This window comes from Chiloscyllium plagiosum, unplaced genomic scaffold (assembly GCF_037043375.1).
Source record: "Chiloscyllium plagiosum isolate Xiang-an unplaced genomic scaffold, Cpla_swu_hap1 HiC_scaffold_12, whole genome shotgun sequence".
Taxonomy (NCBI): Eukaryota; Metazoa; Chordata; class Chondrichthyes; order Orectolobiformes; family Hemiscylliidae; genus Chiloscyllium; species Chiloscyllium plagiosum.
In genome coordinates, this window is record NW_028270150.1 from 73,883,611 (window position 1) to 73,898,135 (window position 14,525).

At 37.3% G+C, this 14,525-nt stretch overlaps 1 protein-coding gene across 5 annotated transcripts in view; it reads left to right on the plus strand.

Annotated features, from left to right (window-relative positions):
- Positions 1–14,525, plus strand: part of LOC122555053 (glutamate receptor ionotropic, kainate 1) — a 321,843-nt gene that overhangs the window by 198,467 nt on the left and 108,851 nt on the right. For all 5 annotated transcript variants that reach the window (XM_043700697.2, XM_087992908.1, XM_043700698.2 and 2 more), the window contains exons 2-3: positions 3,437–3,604; positions 3,729–3,986. In XM_043700697.2, the coding sequence (XP_043556632.1) occupies positions 3,437–3,604; positions 3,729–3,986 (426 nt within the window). The remainder of the gene's footprint in view (positions 1–3,436; positions 3,605–3,728; positions 3,987–14,525) is intronic.

Here is a 14,525-nt window from a genome sequence, read left to right on the forward strand (position 1 = left end):
CTGATAAGCTTACTGGATTTCTTTGAGCAATAATTGAGAATATTGATGTAAGAATTATAGTTATTGTGGGTGATCAATTTTTTTTTATATATGATGCCACATGCAAAACTAAAGGAAAATTGTCAGTCTGGATAGTAACCAAAAGACTGAAAGCAGAAAGTAATGGGAATGGATTTTTTTGGACCGGCTGAATATAAATAGCTATTTTCCTGGGCCAGTGTTAAGATCAGGAGGGAAGGAAAGGCTGTTAAGTGGAACAGTAAAAGCCATCAACGAACAGAAACAGATGAGGATGACTAAAGAATATTAGGAGAATTAAAGCTTCAAGAGAGATGAACAGCCATAGGGTCGGTCTGGTATGCTATTGATTCTGAAAGAAAGGGAGAAGTGGACACATTTGTACACAGTGCACGTGCCTGTTTATGAGGTAACTTGAAGTATGACTGTAGATTGTAGACATCATCAACAAAGTCACAGTGACCCGCAGAATATGACAGCAGGTTCAGAAAAAGGTGCAGCTTAAATAGAAACTGAAAGATGAGTATTGAATGCCACCACACAGTAGGAATAATATTTATAAGGAGAAGTTGAAGTTCAAAAGAGATATATGGTGTACTGACATGGAGAAATATTAACAGGAGTTGACTCAATTAGGGTAATGTATTTGAGAAGAGCAGGGATGTAGAAATCAAACCATACTTTCCATGAGAGACAACTGAATATATTACCAGAAAGAACTTGCATTAGCCAGATCACAGTGTCTCGATTACCACTGCTCCTTTGTTTAAAAGAATAATTCAAATTGGTGAAAAGGCACCATATGGTAGATTCCAGTTCTGAAAAGACAGAGAATTGTTTGAGGGGGAGAGTTTGAAACAATTAGATCTGTGGAGATTGGATAGTATGAACATGACTGGTCACACATCAATAACTCCATTCAACTTGAGCACTTGAACGCTTCAGGAAAGGTTGATCATTTCAGAAAGGTAAATTTCAGAAAAGTAAGGAAATGCAGTGGAAGCATATTGAAGTCCAGGAAAATTGAACACCTGAAATTATGAGATGACAATAACATGCTACAAATCTGATATATTAAAGAAAATATTGGAAACTCTCAGCTGGACAGGTAGCTCTGAATATCTTCTCCAATATCTTGAGCCTGTCTTTAAGTTTGAAAATCATCTTATCCCAATCATGGAAGTTTTAAATAGCCCTTCTGGTCTCAGTCCAGTTGTCTCCATTTCTGCTGCTTTAATTGGGAACTCAACACTGACAGATGATGGCTGTCTCTTTCCATTCAATGGCTTTGACCCTCCTACTTGCCAAGTGACTTCCTGCAGGTTGTTTGACTAAGTAGGACATTTCCCTCGCTGTCTGTTGTCTTGCTTGAGAATTTTTCTTGTCGCTGTTTAATTTCGTTCATTGCACTCTCACCTACCTTTATTGTATTGTCTCCTACAGAGTTTCTGAACTCTTTCCAGCCATCTGCAACTTTATGAATTCTGGCTGAAGTTGGAGTTCTGGGTTTGCATGGAGATTTTGGGGAGGTAGCACTATCTAGCCTTTCAGGTCATTTCCAAGCAAATTATTGACTTCTGGCATAATTAAATTTCAGATCATCTCGACTGACACCAGCCTAGTAATGAGTTCAGTCTTCAAATGTATTTTCACTAATGGTACCTCAACACCTTGTTCGGTTAATCCTTCAACTAACATGCTTGAATTTGCCCTATATGGGAAAACCTCAACTTCCCCTGCCAGCAGTCTCTGCAAGCAAGCAATGTCTCTGTTCTCCAGAAGCATAGGGTGTTCTTTCTCTTTTGCATGAAGTCCTGTAGCTTCTGTACCTTCCTTTGGTATTTATACACAGAGTGACTATATTTGTAGCAATGGATATGGGTTGTGCTGAAATGTTACCTGTGATTTTCTATATATGCCAGCAATGCTCCTTTAGGTGATGTTGGATCAGACAGTATGGCCCTGTAACTCTGCTGCCTACATTTTTCCTTTCAAAATTTGGCGATTGGTCTTGCCACTTTGCTTCCTTGCTCTTTTTCCCAATACGATTGAGCTCCTTTCCTTCTGTTTCCATTTTCTCTTTTCCCTGCTGATATAGACCCACGGCTTAGGCCTGCTCTGATTCAATGGAGTGATTTAGTTCAAAGTCCTTGGCCATTACAGCAGCTACCTATGTAGAGGTAACTTTGTTCTTCAGGAATGTGTTATTATTGTCAGAGACAATTTTTGTACTCACCTAACACCAGTTCTCTTTTCACCCTCATCAAGCATGTTCTATTTTTAGATATCGTATCCATCAGTTGAACACAATTTTGTTTGATTCTTTCAAATCCCAGATATATTTGTATAGGTTTCTTACATGAATTTCATGCCTGCTGCTGTGCTTCTGGCACAAGTTCGTAAGTACAGCTTGTCTCCTTAGTTTGTCTGAAAACAGCAATCAATTCAGGAGATAAGGTGGAAAAGATCTCTTGAGATTTTCCTATGAACTGAACCGAGATCATCAGTATCCACATATTTTTGGGGTAAACATGGTCTATCCTACGTTTTTGAAGCTGTGAGGAAGGATTCAATGTCTCTGTCTTTGAATTTCATAGAATCATAAATCCCTTCAGCGTCGAAGCTGGCCATTCAGCCTATCGAGTCCACACCGACCCGCTGAAGAGCATTCCACCTAGACCCATCCCATCCCTGTAACCTCGCATTTCCCATGGCTAATCCACACAGCCTGCACATCCCCAAATACTGTGCACAATTTAGCATGGCCAATCCACCTAACTTGCACATCTTTGGAATATGGGGAATTTTATGTCTTTGAAGCCTGTTTCAGTGTCATGGCCTTTTAGGCTATTATTAGGCAGAGTGAGATTCTTCCTTGCAGCTTCAAGTTGTCTAGCTTCTAATTCTGTGAGCTTGCAGCTCCAGTTCCAACTTGCCTGGTTAGAATTCCCTGTCCCTTTTTTTCTCTCCTCATTCTTACATTTCTTTCAGGGCCTGAAACTCTAGCACCTTTTCATTGTCTTGGAACTCTAGCTCCTTTTCTTCAACTTGCTGCTCTAACTGTTCCCTTTCTTGTTGAGGCTTTCCTTGCTCCTGTTCATAGACTTTAAACTCCAAATTAATTTTTAATTTTTTCCAACTCAGTTAGGGCTAATGTACCCCAGTTTGGTTCCAACTGAGTATTTGCTGTCTGACATGACACAGGACAGTAAGTATTTCTAACTGAAGTGAATCAACAGTCGACAGTCATGTGAACCCTGCGAGTCATCATTTTAGGCTCCTTGTGTCCACGACAAAAGATTAGTCTCTTTGCAAGATGTATAAAACTATAATTACACCGCTGTAACGAAATGCATGTCACTTCTTTCACAAAAAGTAGAAAAGCCCATGTTGAAAATGTTTATCTGGTTTCTTTTAGGAGGTATTTTTGAAACTACCGAAAATGAGCCGGTTAGCATTGAAGAGATGGCCTTCAAATTTGCAATCACTAGTATAAACAGAAATAAAACATTAATGCCTAATACCACCCTGACATATGATGTACAAAGAATCAATCTTTATGACAGCTTTGAAGCTTCCAGGAGAGGTCAGTGCTTTTTATTTCAAGTTATTAGTTTCTGAAACTATATCCTTGAAAAAGCTTGATTTTCAATTAGAAAGAATGTGTCAGATTTATAATAAAACTTAACTGTTTCTTTTAAATCCACTAGCTTGTGATCAGCTCACACTTGGAGTAGCAGCCGTATTTGGACCATCTCACAGTTCTTCTATAAGTGCAGTACAGTCTATCTCTAACGCAATGGAAGTTCCACACATTCAGACACGTTGGAAACATCGCATTGTGGATCAGAAGGAATCATTCTACGTTAATCTTTATCCAGAATATACATCTATTAGTCGAGCTATCTTGGACTTGGTGCAATACTACAAGTGGAAGACAATCACTGTAGTTTATGAAGATAGTACAGGTGTGTAACTGAATGTACAAGCAATACTACATACCTAACTCGTCTTATGATTTTAATATGTCATTAAAATCTTCACCAATTTATATGGTTAAGTCACACTCCTAATCCAATTAGCTGGAATATTACTTCTGCTACGTATACATAGCTTGTTTTTGTATAAATATTTCAATGCATTATACTGTCTTGGTAATTCTGATTAATTTATCTGGCAATAAACCCAGAATTGTTCGAATGTCATTCAACAGCAGCAATGTGCACATGTTTTATTCTGAGCTGACAAAATCTCTGTGAGAAATGTTGCATTATTGATATATATTTAATTTAATTAGAAAACAGTAGGTTTGTGTTGATTGTAGCAAATCTTATGTAAATAATAAATTGAGGGAGGCTTTACTAATAAGGATTGAATTTATAAAATAAATGATCTGCTATGAAATTCATGTGCTTTCTTTCCTCCAAAACCATAATCTCTATTAAAACTTTGCAAGGGCAGTTAGGGATGGGTAACAAATACTAGTCTTGGCAGTGATGCTCATAACTCATAAGCAAGCAAACAGATGTTGTTCAGCTTCATATAATTCAGTTCAACTAGAGTTTACTTTGTTTTTGCTATGATTTTCACACTGATCTAACTCTAAAGTGGCATCAATCCAAAGAAAAATTAATGGAGTTTTGCCAACTTTGCAAATTTGCCGAGGAATCTTTAGAAATTAAATGATATAATTGGCAGCCAGGATACAACTAACATTGTATACCTCCATATTTACTGAGATGAGTCTGTTTCCAGTGGCGAAAGGAAGGATAAGGATAATTATGAAGAGACATGATCAAATATTCTGTCGTAAACAATTATTCCTGGGCCACTGTGCCTTTGCAACTACATGTTAAGAGATATGCCATAATGTTAGATCGATATTCTAGAATTTAATTGCGTATCTTTGGGAATTGGTGATTCAATGTAGCTTGTTTTTCTCATTTAGCAGATTAAATAATGAGGTCCAGTCTATAAATTATATTAAAAAATACATTTGCAGATAGAAAAGGTCTGATTGGGGAAATGTTTTTTTTGCTCTGTGCATTCTTTATGTTAATAGAACCATGAAATATTACAGGTCATTCGGCCCATTAAGTTTGTGCTAATATTTTTCCTCACGTGATCAATAATGTAATTTCATATTCCCCATGATTTTTAAATATTTCTCAAATTAATAGTCTCTGTTTTTATTCAATGGCTTGTATAGAGAGTTCTGCATCATAAACATCTTCTATGTGAAGAGTCCCATTTTCTCATTTAAATGTCCTCTACGTGTCACCTTGTTTCATTTTCTTGAAGACTTAAATCTTTTCAGTTGTAGTAGGAAAATAAAATCTCACAATTATAATTCCATGTTCCAAGTGAGATTCAAATAAATCTATACTAGAATTTCTCCTTTGATTCTTCTTCTTCCTCTAAAGGAATGTCCAAAACTATACATCATACTCTAACTTCAATCTAACTAACTAGTACGCGTAAACTTTCTGATTTTATATGACAGCCCTGAATTTTCAGTGAATGACTGCAAGGACCATGACAACATGGTCTCCAGTTTTAAGACATTCACATGAATAACAAGCTAAAAACAACATTAACTGAATGCTATTTTTATTGGCAACCTTTACTCTAAACTGTTGTAAAGGTTCCCCATGTGACCTTTAACACTGCCAAAAATCGTACATGATGTGAAGGTGCCGGTGTTGGACTGGGGTGGACAAAGTTAAAAATCACACAACACTAGGTTATAATCCAACAGGTTTATTTGGGAGCACTAGCTTTCGAAGCGCTGCTTCCTCATCAGATGGCTCAGAATCAGTCCAAAACTATTCTCCATTTCCAAAGGCCTGTTTTCTTTCCTTTTCCCAGCTGGATAACTTCTAATCATAGAACTTACTTTCACTGTAAGAATTACAGAGGAGATTTATTCCTTCTAGCCCATTAAGTGACCTTTCCAACTGCCTTTAAATCCTCTTGAACTCGATCTTTTCAGACTGAGCGGTAGCTCCCACCTCATTCTGCATGGTGAAGAATAAAATCAGTATTTTGTCTGCTTCAGTTGAGGACTGGCTATCTCCATCTCCCACGGTTCACTGCTGAGAGGGTTGCACACTGACTTCTGTCTGAGAGTTTTAGGTCTATATTAGAAACCCTGCAATAGATATGACTGATTTTCTTTGTATGCTTCCAATTCCAAAGCTCATCTCCATGGCAACATGAATCACATGATGTTATAACGAGATAGAAATTACCTCCTAGGCTCCCAATTCCATTTTATCATGGAATTAAGTGCACAGTTTAAAGTATAATTAGTTATAACCCTTCTCATCATAACACCTCTCTGTGAAAATTGGAGACTGACTGTAACCGTGATCAGCATAGCCGTTTTTGTCATTGTCTCCAGATTTTAACTTCTTGCACCTTCCAACTAGTGATTCCACCCAACACCCTCCTCACTCTTTAACCTTTAACCTTCGAGTCACCAAGGAGTGTTGCCAGCAGTAGTCAGAGCAGTCAAAATACCTAAAAACTTTATAAACGTCATATTTATACCATATGCATTACACATATCTAAATGCAACACCAGGAGTTTTTGTGTTAAACCTTTGAAGTTTGTTCCATTACTTGCTGACTTTTACTGACTTGTATATCTTTGTACATTGGATAATGCAGTTTGTGTACTCCATTTAAGAACATAAAAACATAAAAATAGGAGTTGGATCAGACCATTTGGATTCCTGAGCCTATTTTAGTATTCAGTAAGGCCATGGCTGAACTAATTGTGGCTTCAGCTACACTTACCATGTCTCCTTCCCTCATTAACTCTTGACTCTCTTGTCAATCAAAAATCTGCCTTCTGTTAAATGTATTCAATGATTCAATCTCCACTGCTTTTGGGGTAACAACCTTTGAGAGATTAACATTATTTCTGATATCCATCTTAAATGGAAGACCCTTTGTTTTGAAATTGTACCTAGTTCTAGCTTCCCCCTTGAGGAATTACATTTTCTCAACATCTACCCTGTTAAACCCACTCGGAAATTTCTATATTTCAATATAATACTTCTCATTCTTCTAACTTCTCATGAAGTTGATCTATTTTTGTAAGACAACCCCTTTGTTCCAGGTACCAACCTATTGAACTTCTTCTGAACTGCCTCCAATGCAAGTATTACATAAGGAAACCAAAATGATATATAATATTTTAGGTGTCGTCTCAGTTGTAGCAAGGCTTCCACCTTTTAAACTCCATTCCCCTTGCACTAAAGTTTACATTCCATTTGCTTTCCTGTGTTCCTGCTTGCTAACTTTTTGTGCTTCTTGTGTACAGACACCCTGAGTCCTCTGTACCATAGCATTCTGAAGTTTCTCTCCATTAAATAATATTCTACTTTTCTTTCCATCAAAGTGAACAACCTCAAATTTTCTCATATTAAACTTCATCTACCAAAGATTTTCCCAGTCACTGACCCTATCTATATCCTTTTGCAGACAGCTTTCGCACTCCTCACAACTTGCCTATCTTTACATCAACACAAAGTTGACTACATATGTTCAGTCACTCCATACGAAGTTTATAGGTTGTTAATAGCTGAGGTCTGAGCATTGATCCATGGGACATTCCACTAGCCACATTTATAGATTTTGCAACTTGAATTCTATTTATTTCCTTATATTATTTTGCATTTTCCACATTAAGTTGTTTCTGTCACTCATCTACCAAGCATTATGGCTTATCCAATACTTTTATGTAGATTTTCTTCATCTTCATATTCAACACAGTTTACCATTGCATCTAATCACCAGCAAATTTGGTTAATATTCTCTAATTGTTAAAGTCACATCACGCATATCAAAATTATTAAGAGTTGACCTGGCCCAGGTCCTGGTGAATTATGCTTCCAGTCTAAGTGATTTTATTCTGCTGTTACATTTCACTATCTGGATTTCAAACATGCCCCATCACAATTTCTGATTAATTTCATGTGCTTTTGTCTTTTTCATGAACCTCTTAAATAGTACTTTATTAAATTAGATTAGATTAGATTACTTAAATTAGATTAGATTAGATTACTTGCTGTGTGGAAACAGGCCCTTCGGCCCAACAAGTCCACACCGACCCTCTGAAAAGCAACCCACCCAGACCCATTCCTCTACATTTACCCCTTCACCTAACGCAATTTAGCGTGGCCAATTCAACTAATATGCACATTTTTGGACTGTGGGAGGAACCGGAGCACCCGGAGGAAACCCACGCAGACACGGGGAGAATATGCAAACTGAGGCCTGAGGTGGGAATTGAACGCGGGTCTTTGGCTCAGTGAGGCAGCAGTGCTAACCACTGTGCCACCCCTGTGCCACGGTGCCACGAAACATTGCATTCAGTTTTTGGTACTTTTCCTGTTTTCCTTAAGGATTGGTTGAACAGATGCTGCAGAGGTTTAAACACTCATTCTCACACTATCTCTTGTTCTCTTATGTTTGCACACAACTCTCCACATTCCTCTCTCTCTCGTTTCCAAAAGGTCCGGGAATGAACTTTTTTTTCTTATGAAAATCATTTGAGTTGATTACATTACAAGAATTAAACATTTTCTCAGCAAGCTCATGTATTAAATGTTCTGATAATATTTGCATGACGTCAATGTGGTAAAGGTACGAAATACATTCTGAACAAAATTATTACCGCAGAGAAAGAATGGTTCTTTAGAAAGTATTCATAAACATAGAATAGTAGCAATCTTAAAAATAAACACTGTACTAGTTTGAAAAAGATTAATGGTGTGTCAGATGTTTGGGGAAACTTCAAGGATGAGCAAAGCATGACTAAATTGATAATAAAGCTCGATAGAAGCATAAGAGCTGGTAGAATTTGAGCAAGTATTTAAGCAGGAAAACAGGGGAAGCTAGTGTTAGTCCTCTGAGGGGTGTGTGTAGGGAAATGGTAAAATAAGAAAGTGAAGGCTTTAAACAAATGTTTTGTCTGTCTTCATATTAGCAGATTTTGACAATTACCTTGGAATTTTTTTCTATCAAATGGCTATAGGAGACATAAAATTTAAATAATTATCAACACCAAGGAAAATGTGCTCAATTGGACCCAAAGACTGAGCAGCTCTTAGGACTGGATGGCCTATATGCTGGCGCCTTCAATGAAATGGCAGCACTAATGGTAGAAGCATTGGCTCTGGAAGGATTAGTGGATTGGAAAATGTAATAAATGTATTCAGGAAAAGAGAAGGCAGAAAGCAGGAAACTGTAGATTAGTTAGTCTTATGTCTCTCATAGGGACAGAAATAGAATCCATTATTAATCAGTTTATAGCAAGATAGAAAGGAAATCACAATGTGATCAAACAGAAACAAATTGGATTTGTGAAAGGAAAATAATATGTAACTTCGCCATTAGAATATTTTGATAAATTAACATTTACAAAGGATAGAGGGGACTGAAGAAGAGGTATGCTAGGATTTCCAAAAGGCATTGGATAAGCTATTGCATCAACTTTTGCAGAAGCAATTAGCACATGGTATAGGAGGCAATATATTAGCCTGGATAAAAGATTGGTTAGCTAAAAGAAAGCAGAGAAAAAAGATGAAAGCATGTTTCTCAGGTTGGCAGTTGTGGAGTGCTATATGAATCAACCATTTAAATCAATGATTTAAAATCTAAATCAATTATTTGGATGAGGGACTGAACATATAGCAGCTAATTTTACCATGGGTAGGTGCGTAGGTAAGTAAGTTGTCAAGTAGAGATAGTTTGTTTACAAAGGGTCTAGACAGATTGTGAGTGGGCTAAAGTTTGGCAGATGGAGTACATGTGATTGTGTCCATTTTGGCAGGAAGAATAGAAAAGCAATTTATTATTTAAATGTAGGGAAATTGCAAAATTCAGTGCTGCAGATAGATTTAGCTGTCCTTGCAGTTGAATCGCAAAATGTTAGTGCACAGGTACAACAATTGATTAAAAACTGAATGGAATGTTGTTGATATTATTTATGGTGAGCAGAATGGAATATAAAAGAATATAGAAATTTTGCTACTGTTATATAAAGCATCAATGAACATCTGGAATACTGCTTACAGTTTTAGTCTACTGATTTGAAAAAAAAATTGCTTTAAAAGCAAATGTTCACTTGACTCATTCCTGGGACAAAATACTTAACTTATGAAGAAAGGTTGAACACTTTAGATCTATACTCATTGGAATTAGAAAGAATCAGAGGTGCTTTCATTGAAACCTATACGATCTACATGACACTTGACAGAGTGGATAGCTGGAGGATGTCGCCACTTATGATGGAGATTGAAACTAGGGGATATGGTTTAAGCATAAGATTACCCCCTTATGAAGGCAGTGACGAGGAGAACATTTTTCTCTCAGTGATTGTCAGTATATTGAATTCTCTTCCCAGCATGTTGTGCCTTTAAATCTATTCTAGGCTGAGTTAGGTAGATTTCCGCTAGACATCAAAGTCAAGGGTTATGAGGTACAGATAGGAGAGGAGCTGAGAACACCACAAAGTCACCCATGATCTTACTGAATAATAGGACAGGCTCAAAGGCCAAATGGCCTACTCATGCTTCAAATTCCTGTTTGCCAATTTCCCTATTTTAGATTCCAGAAGGAAAATGATCCAGCTCAAACATGCATCAGAAGAACTGAAAAAGCTAACAAGAAAATTTACCAGAACAGAGAATAGGCTTTTAAGTTTGCAATAAATCACAGAATCACAGAATTGTTAAATCATAGAAGAGGACCATTTGGCTCAATGTGTCTGCACTGTCTCTCTGAATCAGAATTTCACCTAGTACCATTCTCCTGCTTTCTCCCATAGCCCTGTACAATAATCCTTTTCACATAACCCTCAACGTCTCTGTTTCAGGTGAACCTGCCTCCACCTCTGAGGCACTGCATTACAGACCTTAACCACTCACTGCATGAAAGAGAACCTTCGTGTATTGCTTTTGTTTCTTTTGCCAGCCTGGCTACTCCTGGCTTCACTATAGAATTGTAACTTACTTTTCAAATCGTCTCTCCATGGTCTTCCTACTGAACCTTACATTTCTCTAAGTTGGACTTAACCCTGCCATGCCATCCATCTGAACATTTCATCAACTGGTCTATCTTTTCAAATTTCTACAATATCCTCCTTTCAGTTTAAGGAAGTAGTCTCAAAACTAAAGCAAGTATTAATGAGACAGCTTTCTTTCTTCAACATTTCTTAACAGAGTATGAAAGACATTTTGTACACCCAACATTTAACTGCTACTTTCTTGTAACATGTCAAAGTCATTCCAGGATTTTCTGCTTTTAAATTAACTATTTGCCTACTATTTTTATTTCTGTGTTCTCTCAGTTACTGTTGGTATGAGTGAAAGAAATTCATTTGGCCCCAACCATTCACTCATACTACATTATCAAATGAGTAAATAGAGCATAATTTCATATGCAAATTCTCACTTGTTTTTTATTCACTCGTGGGGCGTGGATGTCGTTGGCTGGCTAGCTTTTATTAGCTGTCCCTAGTTGCCGTTGAGAAAGTGATGGTGAGCTGCCTTCTTGAACTGCTGCAGTCAACATGCTGAAGGTTGGCCCATAATGCCCTCAGGGAGATAATTCCAGGCACTTTGACTAGGCGACAGTGAAGGAATAGTGATACATTTCCAAATCGGGATGATGAGTGGATTGGAGGGGGTGTATGTGGTGATGTCTCTTGTGACATATGGTCTGTCCTTTACAATCCGTGCTGACTGGTCTTAATTAACTTGCATTTCTCCAAGGACTGGATAAATTCATCCTGCATTATAGATTCACATTTCTTAAATAACTGCTGATTTGTGTAAATGTCTCAAATTCTTGAAAATATGTGCCAAGAGCAATTAAGTTGCATTTCAAAGTTCTGACCCCTGGTATTTTATTTTGCAAAGCATCAGGAATTATATTCAATCATACAGAATATTTGATGAATAAGTGCTGAAGAATGATTTGACCTTTTTAATATTGTCCAAATTGATAATCTTCAGCAAGCAAGAATGGTGGATGAGGTCCAAAACAGCTTTGCTATTATTTAAGTATTAGGAGATGGAATTAGGAAGATTTTCTTAGCATACTTCCTCAGTATAATAATACCAACGGTAGATTCTCCATTGTTCAAGGATGTCCAATCTATAAGTACTTTCATTGTCGTTTGTGGGTCCTCTCATGATTGAAGAGTATGATCCTGAAATAGCATGAATATCCACAAAACTGGCAGTTCATACTTTCATTGTTGGTGCCTGAGGGAGCAGATGCAATTTTACCAACCTCTGGCATTTCTCTGGACATGCTAGATGCATCGATAGATGATCCTCAACATCCTGAACCAGATTTCACCTCCACATGAGCTAGTTGACTGCAGAAATTTCCGAATGTGATAATTAGATAATTCTATAGTAATATGATTATGTTAAACCAGTGGATTTTCTTATGCTAGCCAGCATAGCACACTGTATAGATATTTTTGCTGCTCATGAGTAGGTCTCCTGGAGAAACAAATTAAAGGATGCTTTGATTTTCAAGGTTCCCTTGAAAGATGTAAAGTGTGATTCAGTTATGTCTGGTAAGGTTCTACTGAAGTTGTTATGTAGTGTAAAACAGTGCAGGCACTGCTACAGCCGGTCGTTCTCCAATAAAGACCATTTCCTTTTTTTTGATTTTCTGAAAGTCAATGGAAATGTGGGCCATCTTGGGCCTATCATTGCTACTGAAAATGGAAGTATTAAAAAACGTTAACTCTATCCACTACTGTTCAAGTAATGGTTTGAGAAAGTTGGGTCTTCTACATAGATCTTAAGGATTTGTACTTACAAACAAGGATCAGAACAAGACTCCAGTCTTTTCAATTTTGAGATTCTGCATGATTGTCAGGTAGCTAGGAATGGTGACAATATGTAACTCAGTGGGTCCACATACATCCTTCCCATTGGTGAGAACCTAATGATTGGTCCAATCCTAGAAAATTATAAACACAATATTCACACTCCACCAATGAAAGTTCTCCGTAACCATGGTATATTTGCAGGTAAGGTCATTAGGAATATAGCTTAAAAGGCTTCCAGTTCCACGGTAAAAATCAATCTGCAAGATATTTTCTTAGAAATCAAACAACACTGATGCTCCTTTTTCCATTGGAAATAAGATACAAAACAATGTGCTTAGGTTAATTTAGGCCAGCACTTTAGTGGTCTTATAAACAAGACTTTTCATAAGGTTACATAAATGAAATTGGAAGCTAAATCAATTTAAAAATAATCAGGTCATTAGTGACTTAATTAAAATAATTGACACAAAAACACCGTTAACTAGGGCCTTAAAAATAATATACAACAAAGTTGCAAAATTTAATTTGAGTCTTGTATGAAACCTTTTGAGAACAGACCATAAAATCATAGAATCCCTACAGTGTAGAAATAGGTCATTTGGCCCATTGAGTTTGCACTGACCCTCCAAAGAGCATCGCACCAAGACCCAGCTTCCCACCCTATCACCGTAACCCTACATTTATGATGGCTAACCCACCTAGCCTGCAATTTACCATGGTCAATCCACTTTACCTACAGATCTTTGTACTGTGGAAACCAGAGCATCCAAAGGAAACCCACACATATGTGGGGAGGAAGTGCAAACTCTACACAATCACCCAAGGCTGCAATTGAACCCAGCAGTGCTAACCACTGAGCCATTGTGCCACTAAATATATAGCATATCTGCCTTCCTTGTTGTCATAAAGTCTGGAATAGGGACAATCACAAAACATGATTTTTATTCTTAAAAGGATTGGTTTGTCAATGTATTCATCCGTTACTCTATCAACTTCAGACTACTATCAGTATTTGTGAATGAGCTTTCATTTATCATCAGTTAAGAAAAAGAGAGCATTTTTTTCATCACCGCTAATTGTTATTGGGACAAATTTCTGACTTTGGAATCCTGCAGAGAAAATTTGCAATTTAAATGACCAATTGGATGAGTAGGGGTTACAAATATTCAAACTGTTGAGTTTCAGCTGCTTGTGTGTGAGACTCTCACAGGACACAAGAAATTGGGAAATAATCCCTCAATAACTTATTTTAAAGGTAATACTAAAATCCTGAATTCTCACCAGGGAGTCATACAAACAAAGGGCAAGAGTAGACAACTCAGCCCTTCAAGCCTGCCCTGCAATAAGATCACTGCTAATCTGATTTAACCTTCACGCTACATTCCTGCAATCCTCCCATACTCTTTCATCCCTCTAATAATCAAGGATCTATTTACCCCGGCCTTAAAAATATTTAAAGATTTTGCATCAAATGCCTGATTCCAAAGATTCACAACACTCGAAGAGATTGTTTTTCCTTGCATCTGCCTTAAGCAAGTGAACCTTTATTTTTAAATTATGACCCCTTGTTCTAGTTTCTCTCGCAAGAGACCATATCCTTTCCACATCCACCCGGTAAAGTCCCCTCAGGATCTTATACAGA